This window comes from Physeter macrocephalus, chromosome 7 (assembly GCF_002837175.3).
Source record: "Physeter macrocephalus isolate SW-GA chromosome 7, ASM283717v5, whole genome shotgun sequence".
Classification (NCBI taxonomy): domain Eukaryota; kingdom Metazoa; phylum Chordata; class Mammalia; order Artiodactyla; family Physeteridae; genus Physeter; species Physeter macrocephalus.
In genome coordinates this window covers 19,292,208-19,315,018 of record NC_041220.1, presented here as the reverse complement: position 1 = coordinate 19,315,018, position 22,811 = coordinate 19,292,208, and the positions used below count along the sequence as shown (strand labels likewise).

At 40.9% G+C, this 22,811-nt stretch overlaps 1 protein-coding gene across 2 annotated transcripts in view; it reads right to left on the bottom strand.

Moving 5' to 3' along the window:
• Positions 1 to 9,422: 9,422 nt before the first annotated feature.
• The window catches only part of METAP1 (methionyl aminopeptidase 1), a 75,504-nt gene continuing 62,115 nt past the window's right edge, over positions 9,423 to 22,811 (bottom strand). For both annotated transcript variants that reach the window (XM_028491670.2, XM_024126589.3), the window contains 3 exons: positions 18,302 to 18,445; positions 13,551 to 13,616; positions 9,423 to 9,808 (listed from right to left, as the gene is read on the bottom strand). In XM_028491670.2, coding sequence (XP_028347471.1) covers positions 9,645 to 9,808; positions 13,551 to 13,616; positions 18,302 to 18,445 — 374 coding nt within the window. In that variant the 3' untranslated portion in view covers positions 9,423 to 9,644. The remainder of the gene's footprint in view (positions 9,809 to 13,550; positions 13,617 to 18,301; positions 18,446 to 22,811) is intronic.

The window sequence follows — 22,811 nt, the reverse complement described above, 5'->3', positions numbered from 1 at the left end:
TCAGCAGTGGCACAGTTAATCAGAACCCAAATCTGCTTCTGTGAGATTATCTTCTTGTGGGCAGTACCACGCATTGTTCAGACTTTAGACTCCTAATTCCTAGTATGACATGTGGCCCACAAATTCATCATTGAAACTACCTTCTGTGTTGTTGGTCACTCTGAACTATTTCAAGCATATGGAAAATATTTATATACTGAATACCCAAATTTCCCGCACTTATCTTAACATCTTACTCTTCCAGACCACTTTGCCTTTCCTCTCCTGCGGTACAGTCAACATCCAGAATCATGTGTTTATCCCATGCATATTGCCATTCTTTGACTACACGTATCTGTAAACCCTTTAGTCTTCAATATTGTCATATATGTTTTAAACCTGATACTGTCTCATTCTGCAGCTTTCATTTTTCACTCATTATTTTGTAATTAATCCCTGTTGTAGGTGATGCTCCCATTCGTTAATTTTAGTGCTGTGCAGTAGTAGTCAGTTATATGAACTACCATAATTTATCTCTCTCCAGTTGATGGCATATAGTTGTTGCCCAAATTGTTTCTGTATTGCTAACAACACTGTGGTGGAACATCCTTGTACATGGTGCGCAGTGCATTAGTTACGGAGGATGTGTACCATGGGATAAACACATTTTAAACCTTACTAGAAATTGTCAAATTGCTCTTAAATGTGGTTGGACATTTTTGCAAATCAGATGGGTGTGAAATGACTTTAATTTGCATTTCCCTTAATGACTAAAGTCTTTTTTTTTTTTTTTGGCCATGGCACACAGCATGGTGGGATCTTAGTTCCCCGACCAGGGGTGGAACCTGAGCCCCCTGCATTGGGAGTGCAGAGTCTTAACCACTGGACCGCCAGGGAGGTCCCAAGTCTTTCATTCTTTTGGCCATTGGTACTTCCTTTTTTGTGAGGCACCTGTTCACATCCTTTGCCCATTTTTCTGCTGGATTACTTCTCTTTTTCTGAGTAATTTTTAGGGGTTCTTTTTTCTAGATGCCAATCCTTTGTAAGTTTTATATTTTAATATATTTTATATTTCTTAATTTTTATTTTAATATAGTCAAATCTATCAGTCTTTTCCTGGTGCTGTTGTTAAGTAACAGGTTTCTTTACCCTGAGCAGAATAAAGAAGCAAACGAAAATGATGCGTGGTCTTACCATCCAGGTGATCCATTAACACAAAAATACATGAAGGCAATACATGCAAGAGTTAGAACATTCAAATACTAGAGAAAATTGCATGAGAAAGAAAAGCTACACTTCCCTCTCCCCCCAAAAATAGGTGACCACTATTCAGTTTAGGTATCTTCCCAGAAGTTTCTATGAATATAATAGCATTTATACATACACTTTAAATTAACACAAAGGAATACTATTAACACTATTCTGTGCCTTCCCCCCCCCCCCCCCGCCGGTTTCCATACCGTTTATTTCTTCGTCCCGGGAGGTGGGGTCGCTGGGGGCGGGGCGGGCAGAAAACCGCGCGCGGGCTGCGGGCCTGGGGCAGGGGAGGCCAGAGCGCGACGTGCAGACGAAGGTGGAGCCGTTCCAGCCCACGTTGGCCGCGTTCATGTCGTAGTCGTTGATGTAGATCCTGCCCGGGCTAACGCGCAGGCGTCACTGCAGCTTGCTGTCGGAGCGGTTCTGCGCACCGTCCATCTTGCCGATGCTGTGCAGGCTGCAGAGCGCGCACGGCTCGCTGGAGCCGCTGAAAGCCAGGAGCTGGTCCGGGACCACGTGCACCGCGACGTACTGCGCCGGCTTGCCCGTGGCCTGCGCCAGCTGCTGGGTGAAATCGGAGAGGAGCCCGTCCGGCACAGAGGCGCGGGGCACGTTGGTGTTCACCAGGAATATCGACAGGACGGCGAGGGAAGGCGGGGACAGGGATACAGGAACCAACCGACTCTCGTGTGAACGGCGCCCCGCCTATTCTGTGCCTTTTTCTTCTTTCTACATCACAGCCATAGTTTAGGCTGTTTTTGTATCAGGACATCAGATATGCCATGCACATACATATCTTTTGGTTGGATTGAAACCATGTGCTTTTTCTTGTTTTAATTCTTTTGACTGATGTAGCTTAATTACTCCCAAAGTTTGTGTTTCTGAGAGCAATATTTAGTTGACGGAAAACTGGAAAAGTGGCAGTTATGGTCAGGACTTCCTTTTTGGATCTCTGGTGCATTTGAAGGACTAGGCAGTATGACCTAGCTTCTCTCATTTTACCTAGAGGGCTGGAGACCCAGTCAGGGCCCAGATGGCTCCAACCTATTGTTCTGGGTGAACTGGAAGAACAGGAAAATGAAACTAGCTTCTACCCTAGCTGTAGATGATCCTTCCTAGCTGTAGGAAGTGTGCTTTAATCTGGTTTGTTTTAGCTCAGCCTTCCAGGAACAAAGTAGATTATTGCCTTAAGCGACTGCAGTAACAGAATGGGTATATAGGGTAATAATGGAGGAGAATAATTTTTTTTTGGTTTTTTTTTCCCCTTTATTGTTCTTCCCATACATGAGTTATACTTGAATGAGAATTGCAAACATTATGTTCGCCAATAATGAGAAAATAATTTTAAGATAGTAAAATAATGTAACTCCAATTCTTGTAGCTGGCCAGTTAGGGAGTTTCCTTTTCTGTCACAGTCATGTATACAGTCTTGAGCCAGCTAATTCAGTTTAACAAGTATGCGCATTTCCTGGCTGAAAGCACAGTTGTCTCTTTCAAAGAACCAATATTAAGAATCAATTTTACAAGATCCTTAATATAAAGATTCTTGGAACATGGAACTATGGATATTAAGTATTTCTTGTTAAGATACTTTTAATACATCCTCTTGGATGGCATCTAGGTTGTTATGTATATTGCGGAACCAAATATCTGTTGGAAGAACATACACAACATAGGGCTAAAAAACATTCACTACGTGCATGTCAGCAAATCTATCCTGGTTGTCCGAATTAGGACTCTACCACCTCAGAAGTATTGTCGGGAATTTTTTGAAGTTACATTTAAACTGCTTTCTTGGATAAAAGGTATATAATTTTAACACAAGTTGCTAACCTCTGCTGTACATTTCATGAAAGCTAGTAAAAAAAAATTTTAATTTAAGGATCCAAAATTTTACAATATTAGGATGTATCTTTTAACAGCTTATTGTTTTTCATTGAAAATGTTGGTATACTTGGCATTTTTCAGATCTTTCCTGCTTTATCATTTTCAGCATGTTGGGCTATTCTGCTTTCTATTTAACCCACCTAGTGATGTTCACTGTAAAAAAGTCCATATACAGGCTGACTTGGAATTCCATGTCTGACTTGGAATGAGTTCTTTATTACATGCACAGAGAACTAACATAAGGTAGATAGAACCTGTGGAATGATGAGGTTATACTTTGAGATGAGGGAAAAAACTGCATTATATCCAAACTTTGTTACAGTGTAGCCAGTTAATGTGTGTCCAGCTTAAACAAAAACAGCTCCAAAAGATAAACACAATGCTACTTCCATTTATCCCATTTCAAAGCAAAATTAAATGTAGCTCATGATTCTCAAAATGTTTCGTTGATCTGGGAAAGAGGGAACATATTTTTACGTGCACAGATGCTTCAGAACATTTTCTGCATGGCTACCGATCTCCCAAGTAGGTTGGTGATCAAAGTCCTAAAGTAACTGAGAGTTCTTTGGGCCTAGAGATACCTTGTGACCCAGGAAAAAAACAACTTTGCACTCAGCCAATTTTGTTTCAATTAACATGCAAGATCAGATTCTCTGTCAGCAAATACCCTGTAGAAAAAAACAGACAGAAAACACATTTGGAAAACATTAAGTATATTTAAACAGTTACTTAGATAATAAGTACATAGAACTATACCAAGGAAATCGTATCTTTAAAGAAATAACTAGGAAGTAAACCAGCACAGTGAACACCAGTTCAAAGGAGGACAAAGTCCTCCATTATACAAACTTCTTTTGGTGGAACTTTATAGGAACAGAGCAAGTGGGATGGGCTTTTAAGCAGATTGATTTTTATCAAACTGGACATCATAACAATTCATTGAGAGGTAATATGTACATGCTCCCTTCTGGAAAGGAGCGCTAATCCACCACAGAACTACCCAGAGTTTAGACATGGACTGAAATATTCCTGACTACCAAAATATCTAGATATGTTAAACAAGATAAAACAGTGGAAATTTGCTTTAAAATACCTGTTCTCTTTCTTAAATCTACATCTTAATACTAAAAGTTCTTATCCTTGGCTATTTTCTTTACTCAGAATCACCCAAGGCTCAGATTTACTGGTAAAGTTTGAAAAATTCTATTCTAAATTTTCTGTTGATGTCTGACCCAAGTACTGAAATAAAGCAAATTCGCTTTATAGTCACATTCTATATAGAATAAAACAGTTGCTAAGTTGTGGTGTCATTACACAAATAGGATACCTCCATAGAGAAATACGGTGATTTGTCCAAGCCATTCAACTAGTTTAAAAACTCAGAGAACTCAGAGCCCTAGTGTCCTGATTGTTGATCTCGTGATCGTCTCATGACACCACACTGCAAACGTGCCTACAAGTTTGGCATGTGTTTGTTGTTGGGAGTTGAATGAGGAGGCTGGAGTAATAGTAAAAGGGCCAAGCACCCAGGAGATGGAAGTAATTACTCTACTAAAAGCTTCGCAATAGTAAAAAGGCTGGACATTCACAAGAAAAATTATTAAAATACTTTGAACTCCAACAAACATCAGTGGTAAGTGAAAATCTTTCCAGGAAGCCCTTCTTGAGTGCTCCGCATTTTGACTTTTGGGCACATTTTAGTGAGCTAAACCACTGTTGACACGTTTTAATGTAACCACAGAATTACCATATACGGACAGTTCTGTCGTTGCTCGCCACAGCCCCCAAAATGAAAAGCAGCGGGTAACAGGTAGCCAAGGCCACCTGACTCCTGGCTTTTTTTTTTTTGCAAAATAACCAAACGCAAACCACTGTTTTTCTTTCTCATACTTAGCACCAAAAGGAAAAAGAGGTAAGGAAGGAGGCTGCCACCAAAGGGTGCTTGTGAGTTCAAACACAGTAGGACCACAGAATTTTGATGCATGGAACCTGCGCTGCCTTTCTTTAGATGTTCATTTTTTAAATGAAGCAAAACACATTAATAACTTTTAGAATATCAGCAGAATGCAGCCTATGTTGTGAAACAACCTGTTCCTAAAACAATGTCCAGATGTTTTTTCCTACTCTATACTGAAAATAGGCTACACATCCACATTAAAAGTGGTATAATTTGCTCCTCTGGTAGCTAGAGAACTTGGTAGAAGCCACACACCATCAAATGTAGACAGAATCATATCACACTATCTCAATTGATTCCAGTATTTCTAACTCCCAGACCGCTAAAAAATCTCCATGGGCTTCCCTGGTGGCGCAGTGGTTGAGAGAGTACGCCTGCCGATGCAGGGGACGCGGGTTCGTGCCCCGGTCCTGGAAGATCCCACGTGCCGCGGAGCGGCTGGGCCCATGAGCCATGGCCGCTGGGCCTGCACGTCCGGAGCCTGTGCTCCGCAACGGGAGAGGCCACAACAGTGAGAGGACTGCGTACCGCAAAAAAAAAAAAAAAAGAATCTTCCCCACCTGTATAGCATGCTTTGCCCCCAAGATTCACTGCATTTACTGTTGAAAAGTAACTTCATGGTTTATGAAATTTAGAATACTGCAGGATCAAAATTAATTACTTCAAATAGCTTTTAAACCAATACTCTGTACCCCCTTAGTGAAATATGTTCCAAGAATAAGAACAATCACAACTTTTACACTTAAGTTTATTTTTGGTAGTGATTTTGGTATAGTAATTCTAAAATAATTTTACATGTCATGTAGAATCAAGCAAATCAGTAAATATTAATGTTGTTCAGAACCAAAGTTCTCACCATGGGAGAAGGACGATACAAATATGGAACAGGGAAGGGTGAGGAAGATTAGTGTTAAATTTGAAATCAAAGTATCAAAATGAATTCATATTTATAAAAAATGCATTTGCTGGCTCTGTTCCCTGAACGGCCCTAGGAGCAATGACACCCCAGCAGCACCCAGATCTTGATTTCCAAATACCATTCCCCATGAAAAGAAACTAGGGCTCCTTGGAGAAGTAGCCAATTCCCAGGCTGGGGCAGGAAAAGTGTATAATAAATCTAGAACATCTTGATATGGCAAAAAGCAAGAATGTGCTCAAAGACTAATAGGCACAGATCAAAATGACCCATAAATAAGCTTAAAGGTGCTTCCACTGGCCAAATACAGACCATTTAGAGTAATTAATTGAATTTTTAAAAACAATGAGCCCACACTGATACTCAAAAAAGTGCTTCTTAGTAAAAAAGTGCCAGTCAATAAATGCAGACAGAATGCTAGATTTAGAAAGTCCCAATTTGCAGCCACCAATGTAACAAAATAATGGATTCCGGCAAGGATTATTAATGAATGCTAAAATCATTAAGTGAACACGATATCCAAATGGTCTCCAAGTATCTCCTCCCAAATTATTTGCTTAAGAAAGGGATCTTAAAATAGAAAATCTGAAAGCAACCTAGTGAGCAAACATATATTGGCAATAATGTGACAATGACAGTATGTGCCTTGTGATGTGATGCAATGCGATGAATGGGACACACCACATGCCATCTATGGAGTCTTCTGCCAAAACATTTATCCTGAACCTACTCATGAGGAACAATCAGGGAAGCACAGAATTCTACAAGCTAACTGGCCTGCTTTTTCAAGTCAGTTTCATGAAAGATCAAAAAAGGTGGAAGGATTGTTCTAGAGTTAAAAAAAACCCTACAGATGACAACCAAATGCCATGAGTTTGGATTCTGCATTTTAAACAAGATGAACGCTTTAAAGGACACTTGGGGGGAAACTGAGCCTCAGGTTTGAATGTGTACTATACATTAGATAACTCTATGAATATTCAATTCCTTGGGTGTGACAAGAGTATTACGATTGCGTAGGAAATGTCCTTATGTTTTAAGAGAGACACACTGCAACAGTAGCAGGTGAAGTACGACAATGCCATTTCTCTCAAAAGAAAAATGCTTTTTATATAGAGAGATGTGATGCAATAACAATTGCTGAATACAGGGAAAGGATATATGGTTATTTCACTGTACCATCAACTTTTCTGTAAATTTGAAATTTTCAAAATTAAAAATTGGAAGTAAAAAAAGAAAACAACGGGGGGTGGGTGGGTAGGACAGAAATAGCTTACAGATCCCAGGAGGGTGCATTTGGGGGCTTTAGCAAACTGGAGCAGCCCACTCTCAAATTTAACCAAACTCAATGAAAAGCCAGAAGTGATGACAGGACAAACTGAGGAATCAAGCTAAGATGGCAAATTCCTAAACACCCTCTTCCTATTAATTTAGACATGTGGATGGCAAGTAATATAAAGGTGCTGGTGAACGGGTTCTAATGTACCTTTATACATTTTACCAGCAAAAGACATAAAATGAAAATAAAAGGCAAACACCTTTCCCTTCTAAATTATCATTCCAAGGGGGATGAAGGACTGTCAGGGGGAAAAAAAGGATTATTTTAAAGTTAATACAAAAAATAAAAAGTTAACACACTGACATTTTTGAGAAGTTGGCAGAATGATAAACTACCCTAGATGTTTTCTCATCTAAGCCTAGTAAACAAACATTTGTAATCAGACATATACAATTAGACTAGAGGATATATTGTTTTAAAATCTCCCAAACCGAGAAAAGCATCATCACCAGTGTGGCGTTTATCTTTTAACAGCAACAACAAAAAACTACCCACCAAGACTTTTTTTCCTTGAGCTTATTTTCTAATAGTAGACACTGAGTAAGCCCACACTGTTAATTCCACTATCAGGACATAAAATGCCGCCTTACATATGCAGCAATCTCCGCCTTAAACTATCTCAGAAATATGGCTGCATCTCAAATACTGCTGGTAGACTGCTGAACTAAACACAGTACTGGAATTTGTATATTGCCATTCAACTTAAAAAAGTATTTTTACTCAAATTTTATTTTAGATTATGAAAGTAGCCTCCCCATTCCCAGCACTTCCTTCTGAAATCCCCAACAAATGCAGCAAAGTTAACGACTACGTGGTGGGATAGTCATTCAAACTTTTTAATCTCCCTTTACACATTATATTAACATTCATATTGCAAGGCATTCCATTCACAAATATTACAGTTTGATAAAAAACTTCACACATATACCAGATTCAGCCACTTTACTAAATCATTAAAATAATAAAAGTAATGAAAACATTATCATAATTCCTTTAAAGCAATAAAGGTCTGAGGCACTCTGGGAAAGATGTTTTCATACAAATGTAACATGTCAGTGGTATCAAATTATCTTAGAATAAACTTACCGGATACCTAGTAATCAAGTACACTCTAATGACAATGACTTTGATCTGATATGTCTTCACTGGATGCACTCCCGTTTGGACTGAACTACTGAAAGGAACACAGATGTTGGGCAGCTGAGGTCATTTCTAATGAGGTTCCCAACTATGTAAAGGAGAATTGTGGTGGCACACCAAGGACAGCTGCATCCCTGCAAGGCAACAGTCCAATTTCAAAGAAGTTCCTTTCTCATCCCCACCAGGTTTATTAAACATTAGAATTTCCAGACTCTGCTCACTGCTGGAGAGATTTCAGAACTGTCTTTCCCCATCAACCTCCACAGTGCAGCCTCCACCCTTCTCTGAATATCTCCAAGGTATGCCTTTGAAATAAGAGAGAGCGGGGAAGGGAGTGTTTTTCCTACCATTATGACCAAACAGAGGTCTGAAATAGCAACGTATTACAAAAATCCCATTCTCTGCAACAGCCAGCTTCCGCTTGGAGCGTGGCTATTTTTGCCATAAACTAGATTTTTTAAAACCTGATAACTTTCTTCCAAAGTGAATTTTGCCATAGCCATTCACGCACACGTAGTCCACACTGGAAAGTCTCACTGACCGAGTGCTTCCTTACACACAATTACGAGGGTAAGTTAGCAGGGGAGGAGGGAGGCCAATTCCCAGCTGGGAATCAAATCACTGCAAATGATGGGTCCATTCACGACAGCATAGAACCCTGTCAGAATCAACGCAAACCCCAGGTCACATAGTGTTTGGTAATTACATATACGGAATTTAAAATGTATACGTATATATTTCAATACATATATAATTAAAAAAAAAAATCGGGAGCAAAATATGTTGCTAAAGTTTCAGGGATTCTCATCTCCAACATTCACCTGGAAAGCAGGTGGCTCTGACGGCCCGGTTGTGGCAGTGATAAAAGCAACTAGAAGCAGGTTTAAGTAAAAGTGCTCAAAGGGCAAATGAGAAAACAGGGGTGCAGAGATTTTTTTTGTGTGGGGAGAGGGGAGCATTGAAAGGAGTTGAGAAAGCTTCCTTTATTCTTCTTGGCTTTTTCAGACCCAAGACAAGTTCTTGAGGACACACATCAAATGCTGTAGTCCTTCCTTATCTATAGTCGAAACAAAACAAGTTATAAAAAATTTCCTCTTCCATCCTGTACTCTCAATAAAATGCAGAGTACAGCCAGAAGGTATCACTGAGATGCGCCATCTCGGGACAAATTAAAATTGGGACATGAAGTGAGGCCGCGCGCTATCGAGTCGCCGGGTTAGGATTTCGCAGCCAGTGTCCGTGACCAGCAGGGTGTGCTCGAACTGGGCAGACCGTTTCCCATCTCTCGTCACTGCTGTCCAGCCATCCGGCCAGGTTTCATCCTGCCATCCGCCTTAAACAAACAAACACCAGTTCTTAATTCTATCGCTCAGCTTGTTTTCTTAATAAACTCTCTAGGCAAGTGTACTGGCCTGTGCTCCTATATCCTTGGATATCTCAGAAAACTAATTTTAAAATTCACTATTAAGATTCCTATTTACACTTCAACTGTTTAAGCTAAAGCCTTTTCAATTTCATTTTGGTCTTCAGTCCAATGAAGTAATAATAATGTTTAAATTTTAAAACTTCACATTTTGTATACTTCCCAAATATTAAATCAAGTTGGTATTTCCAAAATAAAGGCACTCAGTTTCATTTTCAGAAACGTTACTGATAAAAACTCATCACAGAACTACAAGAAACTGAATTAATGAATTTAGCTCTCTCCTGGTATAACTTTGGAATCTGACTGAACTATAGCCGATGTATATTGTGAAGAAAATAGAGTAACTTTTCATACTTTTATTATAGCATTTAATTACTGATATAATTTTTAAATGGCAGGCACAAAGATGGTGAGAACAGATTATACTGTGAAATTTTTATAGGCCACACCCCTGTAACCAGAAAGAGGGCAGAGAAAAAGAGAGATTGGTGAGAAAATTTAAAAATTATTGGGAGTTCCCTGGTGGCCTGGTGGTTAGGATTCCAGTCTTTCACTACTGTGGCCCAGGTTCAATCCCTGGTCAAGGAACTGAGATCCTGCAAGCTGTGCAGCGCAGCCAAAAAAAAAAAATTTATGATGAGGGAGAATGGGTTAGAGAGAGGGTTAGAAAGGAAATGAAGGGACAATGAAAAAAGCTGGGAGACAACACAGGAAAAAGAGAATGGGGGGAGGAGTGGGGCAGGGGAGGAGAGGCAACAGTGGAATGACAAAGTTCTGCAATTCCAGATACTACTATAAAAATGTGTTTACAGAGACTTTCTTATCTCCAAATTAGATGTAAAAAAAAAAATCAATATTCTTCATTCTGAGTAATCTTTTTTGCCTTGGGGGTGGGGGGGCCCACACCTCGCAGCTTGTACGACCTTAGTTCCCTGACCAGGGATGGAACCCAGGCCCATGGCAGTGAAAGCGCCGAGTCCTAACCACTGGACCGCCAGGGAATTCCCATTTTGAGTAATCTTTACCAAAGATTAGGTCTTACTGCCTCAGACACATCCCAGAGTACAAAGTCTGCAATGAAGTAACTTACTTTTGCAATATTAAACCCAGTCTAAAAAGAAAATATGAGGTAGCTTAAAGAAAGTTAACTCATGCTTTGTCAACCATCTAAAGATGAGTAAACAGATATTTCTCAATGTAACGAATGATCTTTTCACAAACGGATTTAAGACATAATACATCTTTTTTTTTATAAATTTATTTTTATTTATTTATTTATTTTGGGGCCGCGTTGGGTCTTCGTTGCCGCGTGCGGGCTTTCTCTAGCTGCAGCAAGCAGGGGCTACTCTTCGTTGTGGTGCGCAGGCTTCTCATTGCGGTGGCTTCTCCTGTTGCGGAGCACGGGCTCTAGAGCACACAGGCTTCAGAAGATGCGGCGCGTGGGCTCAGTAGTTGTGGCACACGGGCTTAGTTGCTCCACAGCATGTGGGATCTTCCCAGAGCAGGGCTCAAACCCGTGTCCCCTGCATTGGCAGGCAGATTCTTAACCACTGCGTCAGCAGGGAAGCCCGACATAAATACATCTTTAATTTTATTGTCATCTGCTAAAACAGATCCTTTACTAATGTCAAGTTAAATATATTTGACTACTATTCTAAGGAAATTCAAATTCTTCTTTGGATTAGAGACTTTCCACTAAGAAGCTGGGATTTAACCTAGCTGAGTTACACTGAAGTATATTTGTTATAATCTGACGATTATCTGAACCAGCTCAACACTGTGTCATTTGCTTACTCCCGAAATACCACTTCATGTCTCACCAACTAAGTGCCAGTTAATGGAAATAGGTATGTAACCAAAATGACACTTTCCTCTCACTGTCTTGCCTTTCTCTGCTAATATACTCAATGCTCTTGCAATCGGTTACATATGATCATTATTCTTATTCCAGGGAATGACAAAACAATACCTTACATTTGTACAGCCATTTAAAGGTACTTTGTGTTAATACAAATTATCTCACTTAATTCTTACAGCAGCCCTGGGGATTCAGCAGGATAAAGATTGTAACTTCCATTTTACAGAAAAGGTAACAAAGGACCAGGTTAAGAAGGCAGCCTCGGGCTTCCCTGGTGGCGCAGTGGTTGAGAGTCCGCCTGCCGATGCGGGAAACACGGGTTCGTGCCCCGGTCCGGGAAGATCCCACATGCCGCAGAGCGGCTGGGCCCGTGAGCCATGGCCGCTGAGCCTGCGCGTCCGGAGCCTGTGCTCCGCAACGGGAGAGGCCACAGCAGTGAGAGGCCCGTGTACCACAGGAAAAAAAAAAAGAAGGCAGCCTCTAAAACAACCTCCAATGCTCCTCCTCCCCTTGAGTGTGCGCTCGATTTAGTGACTCACTTCTAAGGAAGAAAATCTGGTAGAAGTGATAGGATATCACTCCGAAGATTACGTTATAAAAAAGACTGGAAGGATCCCAAGGGGTGCATCCTTTAACACAGGGACCAGGACACAAGAGCCCTACTACTGTTGCCCCACTCTACATCCCCTAATCCCAGCAAAGAACTGGCAGAAAGCAAAGGTGAAGGGCTCATGAAGGAGGCCCCAGTTATTACTCCGACAGCCCAGTGGGGGGCTCCAATCATGACACCAACCATCACTGCCATGTGCCTGTCACAGTGACCAACAACAGCAAGGACATAAAACTGCCAGTGCTAAGCGTGTCTATGCTGTGCTTTTTCCACAGTAGTTGTATGACACCACCTGACGATATGAGTGCAGACCCTCAAGCGGCAGAACGGCTCATGAGTTTAAAGTCCCACAAATTCTGCCACATAACTAGCTAAGTGACTTTGGGCAAATTACTTAACCTCTTCAAAAATCAGTTTGCTCTCCTGTATAACGGGAATAGCACCTACCTCATAAGTTGTGGAGAATTAAATTATATAACTCTGCCGCAAAACGAATAGCTCGGACTTCCCTGGTGGCGCAGTGGTTAAGAATCCACCTGCCAATGCAGGGGACACGGGTTTGAGCCCTGGTCCGGGAAGATCCCACATGCCGCGGAGCAACTAAGCCCATGCGCCACAACTACTGAACCTGCGCTCTAGAGCCCGTGAGCCACAACTACTGAGCCCGCGTGCCTAGAGCCCGTGCTCTGCAACAAGAGAAGCCACTGCAATGAGAAGCCCACTCACCGCAACGAAGACCCAATGCAGCCAAAAAATAAATAAATAAAAATCAATCAATTAATTTAAAAAACAAAAAAACAAAAAAAACCCAAATAGCTCTAACTTCTTTTTTCCTCCTCTTCCTCACCCCCATCAAGAGAAGCAAGAATTTCTACACAGGCTTGATGGAGGCACCTAATTATTACAATGCACCCTTTGACAGGATCTTTATGAAAAGGGACCAGGATTCAAGTACTTCAGCATCTACTGACAGCAGGCAAATTACCGTGGAGAAGGTACTGCTTTCTTGCCAACCTGTACAATTTTCAGTTCTCTAACATGATACTGAATCAAGTTAGAGATAGGACGGGGAGTGGAAATGAAGCAAAAAGAAAGTAGAGCGGACTACTGATCTGATCATGAGCAACCAAAAGTAAATAAAAATTCAATTAAAGAATGTTACAGCATCCCTTTTTTCTCACCTTCACAAATCATTGGCTCAATTGTAAATACGTGGCCGGCCTTCATCACTCCAACTGCTTTATTTTCTGAAATTAAAGAAAAAAAATCTCAGAACACAGCAAGAAACCTACAGCATATTGTTAAGCAGCTCCCTGGGAAAAGTACACAACTTATATTCCCATGAGTGATTCTTAAATTAATGACTTTCTCCTCTCCTGATTCCTCTTTCTTAAAGCAGATCATTCAACAAACAGGGATTTTACTGAAAACCACCTACTCTGGGGCAGATATTGTCCAAGGCATATTTCATTTCGTTTACCTCTTCTCTAGGAAAATACAGAGATGCCCTAGGCTGGATCTCAGATGTGGTTATCACTTCTATGAAAGGAAAAGTGCCCTCATTTATGTTATAGCAGGGTTAGAATTGCAATCATGCAACCAAGCAAAGTGCCACACTCATGGAGGTATGAGGCTTTAAAGAAGAAGACATTTCGAATTCCACCAGAAGCCTCCTACCTCTTGGGTGCGTGTAGGGGTGTGGATGCGGGTGGAGATGGGGGCACAGCCCAGAGAAACAACTGCACCATTTTTTAAAAGTTTTGTAATTTGTCTTATCTTCAGAGGGGAAGAAAGCCCCGCACACTAACCTACTTTTCTTTAATGCTGACACGATTATTCCTTTCTATTGGAAACAAAAATTCCATTTCTCCCTCCAAAGACTTTTTGTCCAAGTTCACCAATACAAAAGTATTTTTCAGGATCATTGTGAGAAACTCAACTATCAGTGCCCAGGCGTGCCACCTCCCCAAGAAGGCCAAAAATTTTAAACAGGGATAGGCCTTTTTAGACAATCTCAGATGAAAGTGGAGAACGAGTTTAAAGTTCAAACTGTCAATAAAAACCGAGAACTGATGAGAGCATCGGTAAACAGGTGACTGCACTTGCGCTGCCTGACCACCAGGTGGCGAAAGCACCGGCTTTCAGGGGTTTTCTGCGTAAGGCTGCGGTTCTTCCGGATGGCAACCCATGTGTGGACGGAGGCAGACCCTGCTCAAGCTGCTCTGTCTAGGTATGGTCTAACCTCACCCGCACGTTTACACGCCTGCACGCCCTTCCTTGTGAATCGCTATCACACTGCTTTCCGCTATCTTAGGTATTGCCAAAATACACTCATGCTACAGATTCCAAATCAGGAGTTTCTAAATTATTATAAAACTCTGAGGGGCAAAAATAATCTTTACTCTTTACTTCTAATTTCATGAACTTTCTCTCCAAATGACAGGCAATTTACTACATATATAGACTTGGTCATATTCCCTTGGGGATATCAAACAGAAAATGTCAAAGAGAGTCAGTGTGGTGTCATTGAAAGAAAAAAGGATAAAGGAATTGATAGCTGTGCTGTCCAGTACGGCAGCAACTGGGTGCAGGAAGCTACTAAGCACTTGAAAAATGGCAAGTCAGAATGTACATGTAAAAAATATGCCGATTTCAAAGACAAAAGAAGCATGTAATATATCGCCATTTTTTTACACTGATTAAATGTTGAAATGCTAGTATTTTTAATGTAATGGATTAAATAAAATATAAAATTAACTCCATCTGTCTCTTTTTACTTTTTCAATATGACCACTAGAAATCTTAATAATGTATATGTAAAAAATATGCCGATTTCAAAGACAAAAGAAGCATGTAATATATCGCCATTTTTTTTACACTGATTAAATGTTGAAATGCTAATATTTTTAATGTAATGGATTAAATAAAATATAAAATTAACTCCATCTGTCTCTTTTTACTTTTTCAATATGACCACTAGAAATCTTAATATTACATATGTGCCTCATATATATTTCCACTGGACAGCACAATACAGAGAATCCAAGTTCCACTCCTGTTTCTGCCATTGATTCATTGTTGTAGAAGTTACAACTCCCAGCTAACCTTGACTCATGGTTTTAGCTTCTCAACGAGGCTCACTCAAACAAACATACATCGTCTAGCGACTACACTATAGCAGATGCTACTGCTGGGTGCTTTTACAAAAGTGTGTACCTGCTCTACCGTCTGCCTCCCAGAATTACCGTGATATATATTCTAAAGATAGGGTAGTATCACCTTTACTTCCGAACCATAATGACAAAGAAAGCACACTAAACTCTCATCTAACAAGGACTTCCCTTTACACCGAAGGAGGTGGAGGGAAGTTACACAACAATTTCCTGGTTCCGTGCTCAGGTGCTTAGGAATATGAAGTTACAAGCCAAAGCAGGGATCGTTTACATTTCAGAAGGCCTCTGCAGTACAGAGACTCTCTCGGCAGCCTCCTTTAACATGTCCCTAAAGGGACCAAGGGACCACACATATTTTGTTTTATCTAAACCCGATTAACGCTTGACTTTTCAAAAACATGTCAGTTGGATGAAATGAAGTATACCTGGGTCCTTGTTTCTTTTTTCAGAATTTGTATTTCTAATTAAATAGTTTAACATGAAACTCAAGTGCCATCTCTTGTGTATCGGTGGTATGGTATTTTGCTGACACCATCATCACTGACCCGTATCTCCGTCTCCCATAAATTCTATTTCCTTCCAAAAAATCTCTCTTTATGACATATGCACACTACTGTGTATTGATATAAAATAGATAACTCCTAAGAGCCTACTGTATAGCACAGGGAACTCTACTCAATGTTCTGTAACGGCCTATATGGGAAAAGAATCTAAAAAAGAGTGGATATATGTATATGTATAACTGATTCACTTTGCTGTACAGCAGAAACACAACAATGTAAATCAGCTCTACTCCAATAAAAATTAATAGACATAGACAGACAGACAAAAAGTCTCTATCTAGTCCATCCCTAAACCTAAGTTTGTTACCGCTGCAAGTAAGGGTGCTTTTTTCATTCCCTCCCTTGCACACTCTTGTTCCACACACAAAACACACACGTGTGGCACATGCCAGTGTCATCAGAATAGCTACTTCCATTCTGTTAAAGGCAATGCACATCAGGTGATCACAGGGCTTACCAGGAAGGAATGAAGTTGGCTACCTATTTTCTATTGCTAGCTTTTACTTCAAGCACAATTCCAGCTGAAATAAAAAGGACTATGTGGTCTGCTAATAAGTGCTTACTGACTCATGTCAAACGCTGTGCCTTAAGTGACTTCTCTATAGCTTCTCCTGTTGAGACGTTTCTCACTCATTTCCCTTTCTCTTCACAACTACTGACGTCTTAGATTTTACCGCCTCACATCTGGATCACGACAGCAACTGTGCATCAGGCCGACAAGCCTGGCTAACTCACACCTGCGATACGTTCTAGACACCACTGCTAAATTTTCTTCCCCAAATGGCAATTCCACCTTGCCATTCTTCTGCCAAAAAATGTTCTACAAGTCCCTAAAGTGAAGTCAAATATCCTCGATCTGGCACTGCCCATTTCTAGTTCTTAACACATAATTCTCAGCCCAAGCTTATCTTGTCTCTGTTCAGTCTCAACTTGAAGCACCTATTCATGCTTCCCCAACCGCCTGGGATGTTCTTCCTCGTCTCTCCGGCAAACCAGAATCTCAATCTTTATTTCTCCCACAAGACCCAGAGCCAAACTGCTTCAGTCCTTCCTAGGCAGCACGGGAAAGACTGACTCCAGAAAGCCAGACAGAACCTAGGTACCAATCCTACACCTGACATTTATTTACTAGTTTGTGTGGACTTGTATAAATAAATCACTTCCCTACACACAGAATCTGCTTTTTAAAAATAGGGCTAAGAAATTACTCATAGAGTTGTGACGATCAAATGAGATAATGTATATCATCACCATCATCATTATCATCACTCTAAAAGTTAACATGCATTATCTCACTTAATCCTAGTAACAGCTCTAGGGTAGGTACCATTCCCTGCTATTGTGCACGTGAGGAAAGACGTAAGTACAAGGAGGTACATGGAAGTGTCTACACAGCAGTGGCTCCTATATATTTGTTAAGTTCCTTCTTAGGTCACTTACTGTGGACAGCTTTCCTTTCTAGCACTAAATAACAGACTCACCCCTGCATGTCTTAACTCTCCAAGAGAAAGGTTTCTGTAAGACATTAATCGCCCAAAACTTCCTTTGTTAATCTATCAGACAGCACTCGATTTGAGAAAAGGTACTTTGTCGATTCCCCTCTATACCAACAAAGAATACAGTAGCTGACATGTACTGAGAACTCAGATCAAACCCAGCCGAACCAATTTCATTTAAGGAATCAGAATACATGTGGCAGAGAGTATTGTCTGTTCGCCAAAATTACTAGTTTCCTTTTCTTCCCGAGCACTCAGCTGGATTACATGTCCCCACCTCCCTTGCATTTAGTGCAGCCATGTGACTGAATGCCTGCCAATGAAAAGGAAATGTAAGTGATTTATGCCAAGTCCAGGCAGGCCCATGAAAACCTCCCAAGCATACCCCTCCATGCTTCTCCCCTCGTCCCCAATATCTGTACGACTAGGAGGGGAACCCCCAAAGTGACCTTGAAAGCTATAGGTTGAAAGTGACAAGAGCCTGGGTCAGAGAATAACCGTCCCACCCCACCCCCCCCAGAGTGACCAAACACACATGCTGTGGACTGTTATGTGCCTTGTGTATACATTTTGGGGGGTCTATTTGTAACAGCTAATAGATTACTCTAATAAATACAAAGTAGTAGGTCCTGTTAAATGTCTGAATAAATATTTGTTGAATAAATAGTTAGCAAATACCAAATCTTTGGACAGTACTTACTGGCATAGTGGGGTACATTGGGGGCCGTATGAAAAAGCTTGTGGATTCCATGCCCACAATAGCTTCGAACAACTGAAAATCCATTTGCTTGGGCATGCTTCTGAATAATGTTTCCCAGTTCTCTGTATCGAACACCAGGTTTCACTGAAAGGAAAAGAGAAGACTCATGACAAAGAGAAAGAAAAACTAATAATTACTAAGCAATCACTGTCTATGCCAGGAACCTTTCTGAAGGCTTTACACACCTACATTCCGAGACTTTCAAGATGAGGAAACCAAAGCACAAAGAGGCTATACTGCCAGGAAACGGCAAAGCTGAGATCCAAGCCAGCGGCACCTGGGTTTCCTCCTTTGCTGCAGGAGAAGAGGGCGTGTGCAGCAGTTAAGGGGCTGGGAGAGGCACCGCTCGCTCTCTGAGTAAACAAGAGAATGGAACACACACTTCTCTTCCTCGCCTTCTCTAAGGTCAGTGTGCTTTCCATTAAAGCGAGCAGAAGAGATAAGAGAGGAAAGAGCATCAGGAGAAAAAGGAATGTCCAAAAAGGAACTTGACTTGCCCTCAGTTTTAGTCTGGTCAATTTCTCAAAGAATTACTTCCCCTGGGCTTCTTTATCCCCATAAAAGTGGTTCTCAAATTATTCATAGTTGCCTCTGCAGAAGGTCTTAGGAGTAGGATGTAGAAAGGTACTTCTCACTGTATACTTCCAGCCCTGTTTAATTTTTATGACTTTTACCACTGTTTAAATAAAAACCAAAAGAAGTGGTTCTTATTGCCGCTACCGCTCTCCTGGCACGGAGACTCCTAGGGAGTCCAGCCACGGTTCTGGGGGTCCTCCCACTCCCGAGAGTCCCCTACTGTGCCTCTCTCATCTCCAACCTGCGGTTCAGACACAACACATCCTCTCCAGTCAATCAAAATTCCAGGTGAACGGCTCAAGGAATCATTTTCATAACATTTACTTGCTCTTAACCACATGTTCCAGCTTGACTTTTATGGGGGGGGGGGGGGTGGGAGGTTAATGATTTTTGAGGAACATGCTGACTTGCATAATGATTTTCTTGCATTCCCATCCAAGCCGTCCTATCAGCCCCAGTCAGCAGGGAGGAAAGGAAAACTTTAACCATGGTGCACAACACACGATAAACTGTTCAACAATAATGACGGAGGGTGAGAGAGGAGACTTCTCCCCTAATTCTCAAGCCAGAGGGAATTCTGGTCCCAGGGAAGTACACTTCATAATATCTGGAGACATTTCTGGTTGTCACAACGAGGAGTGGTGGTGCAAACGGCCTCTCGTGGGTGGAGACCAGGAATGCCGCTAAGCATCCTACAGTACACAGGACAGGCTCCCACGGCAAAGAATTATCAGACTCAAAACGCCATTAGCATGTAGACTGAGAAGCCCTATTCTAGAAGGCTAATTTCATAGTTGGTCAAGCTCTCTAGTGCTCTGCACCAGGGTGGGCAGACAGATTATTGGAAAACAAGAGGCAGGAATGATACATACAAAAGTGTTAATAGCACTTTCCAGAGATGAAGCAACTTCTATTCTTTCCTGTCTACTGTTAATGAAGACTGGTTTCTTGTAGTTTCTTAGCAAGTTTTATTCCTGTGTCGCTGTAAAACAACATTCCAGCTGTCTGGTTATTTCAATCAACTCACAGAGAAGCAAAAGGGACATAAACATTGAACACAGAAACCCTAAAAATGATTTAAAACTAAAGCTTCCAAAATGAGAAACTAAATATTAAAGTCCTCATCTCACAATACCACAGAGAATATCAAAGTTTTTAAGTATAATCAACAGTGAAAAATAAGGAAAAGAATATCTCACATATTGATATATAAAAATAATCACATGCTTTCATTTTTCATTCCTGACTTCATTAAATTAGTAAAAATTGCATCATATCCTATATGTTTGCCTAAGAACCCTGTCCTGTCCAGTACAGTGTTGATGATATATCAGATTTATTTAACAGGAGGTGGGGGGGTGGATAACACACTGAACAATAAGGTTGAAATGCTGTGGATTTTAACTGCAAAGTTATTTGCCCTCAAACTGTCCTTTGTAATAGTCTGTTAACGTTTGCAACAAGACTCTCCTCTTTCCTCACAAGATACTGCATAAATTTTTAAAAACCTGGATGAACTGTTGTATGTGAGAAAAATCCCACAGAAATACACATCTACCCAAAGATATTATTCACTGCAATAGCAAGATATATGGAAAACACCAAAATCCAGTAGGGGAATAGTTGTAGAAATTTTTATACTGTGGAATATAATATATAGCCATTAAAAGAATGGAGATCTATGCATGCAGGTACGTACGTATTCTAATATGGAAAGACCTCTAAGATATTACTGGTTGGAAAGTACCAAATTATAGAATACCGCAAATCTTATGACTCCATTTAACCTAACTAAACACATACATACAGTTAGGCGTGTTTCTATGTGCGTATTAACGTACTGCAGAGAAAAAAACCTAAATGCTAAAAGTGGACACCTTTGGGGACTTCCCTGGTGGCGCAGTGGTTAAGAATCCACCTGCCAACGCAGGGGACACGGGTTCAAGCCCTGGTCCGGGAAGATCCCACATGACACAGAGCAACTAAGCCTGTGTGCCACAACTACTGAGCCTGCGCTCTAGAGCCCATGAGCCACAACTACTGAAGCCCGTGTGGCTAGAGCCCGTGCTCCGCAACAGTCCCCTACTGTGCCTCTCTCATCTCCAACCTGAGGTTCAGACACAACACATCCTCTCCAGTCAATCAAAATTCCAGGTGAACGGCTCAAGGAATCATTTTCATAACATTTACTTGCTCTTAACCACATGTTCCAGCTTGACTTTTATGGGGGGGGGGGGGGTGGGAGGTTAATGATTTTTGAGGAACATGCTGACTTGCATAATGATTTTCTTGCATTCCCATCCAAGCCGTCCTATCAGCCCCAGTCAGCAGGGAGGAAAGGAAAACTTTAACCATGGTGCACAACACACGATAAACTGTTCAACAATAATGACGGAGGGTGAGAGAGGAGACTTCTCCCCTAATTCTCAAGCCAGAGGGAATTCTGGTCCCAGGGAAGTACACTTCATAATATCTGGAGACATTTCTGGTTGTCACAACGAGGAGTGGTGGTGCAAACGGCCTCTCGTGGGTGGAGACCAGGAATGCCGCTAAGCATCCTACAGTACACAGGACAGGCTCCCACGGCAAAGAATTATCAGACTCAAAACGCCATTAGCATGTAGACTGAGAAGCCCTATTCTAGAAGGCTAATTTCATAGTTGGTCAAGCTCTCTAGTGCTCTGCACCAGGGTGGGCAGACAGATTATTGGAAAACAAGAGGCAGGAATGATACATACAAAAGTGTTAATAGCACTTTCCAGAGATGAAGCAACTTCTATTCTTTCCTGTCTACTGTTAATGAAGACTGGTTTCTTGTAGTTTCTTAGCAAGTTTTATTCCTGTGTCGCTGTAAAACAACATTCCAGCTGTCTGGTTATTTCAATCAACTCACAGAGAAGCAAAAGGGACATAAACATTGAACACAGAAACCCTAAAAATGATTTAAAACTAAAGCTTCCAAAATGAGAAACTAAATATTAAAGTCCTCATCTCACAATACCACAGAGAATATCAAAGTTTTTAAGTATAATCAACAGTGAAAAATAAGGAAAAGAATATCTCACATATTGATATATAAAAATAATCACATGCTTTCATTTTTCATTCCTGACTTCATTAAATTAGTAAAAATTGCATCATATCCTATATGTTTGCCTAAGAACCCTGTCCTGTCCAGTACAGTGTTGATGATATATCAGATTTATTTAACAGGAGGTGGGGGGGTGGATAACACACTGAACAATAAGGTTGAAATGCTGTGGATTTTAACTGCAAAGTTATTTGCCCTCAAACTGTCCTTTGTAATAGTCTGTTAACGTTTGCAACAAGACTCTCCTCTTTCCTCACAAGATACTGCATAAATTTTTAAAAACCTGGATGAACTGTTGTATGTGAGAAAAATCCCACAGAAATACACATCTACCCAAAGATATTATTCACTGCAATAGCAAGATATATGGAAAACACCAAAATCCAGTAGGGGAATAGTTGTAGAAATTTTTATACTGTGGAATATAATATATAGCCATTAAAAGAATGGAGATCTATGCATGCAGGTACGTACGTATTCTAATATGGAAAGACCTCTAAGATATTACTGGTTGGAAAGTACCAAATTATAGAATACCGCAAATCTTATGACTCCATTTAACCTAACTAAACACATACATACAGTTAGGCGTGTTTCTATGTGCGTATTAACGTACTGCAGAGAAAAAAACCTAAATGCTAAAAGTGGACACCTTTGGGGACTTCCCTGGTGGCGCAGTGGTTAAGAATCCACCTGCCAACGCAGGGGACACGGGTTCAAGCCCTGGTCCGGGAAGATCCCACATGACACAGAGCAACTAAGCCTGTGTGCCACAACTACTGA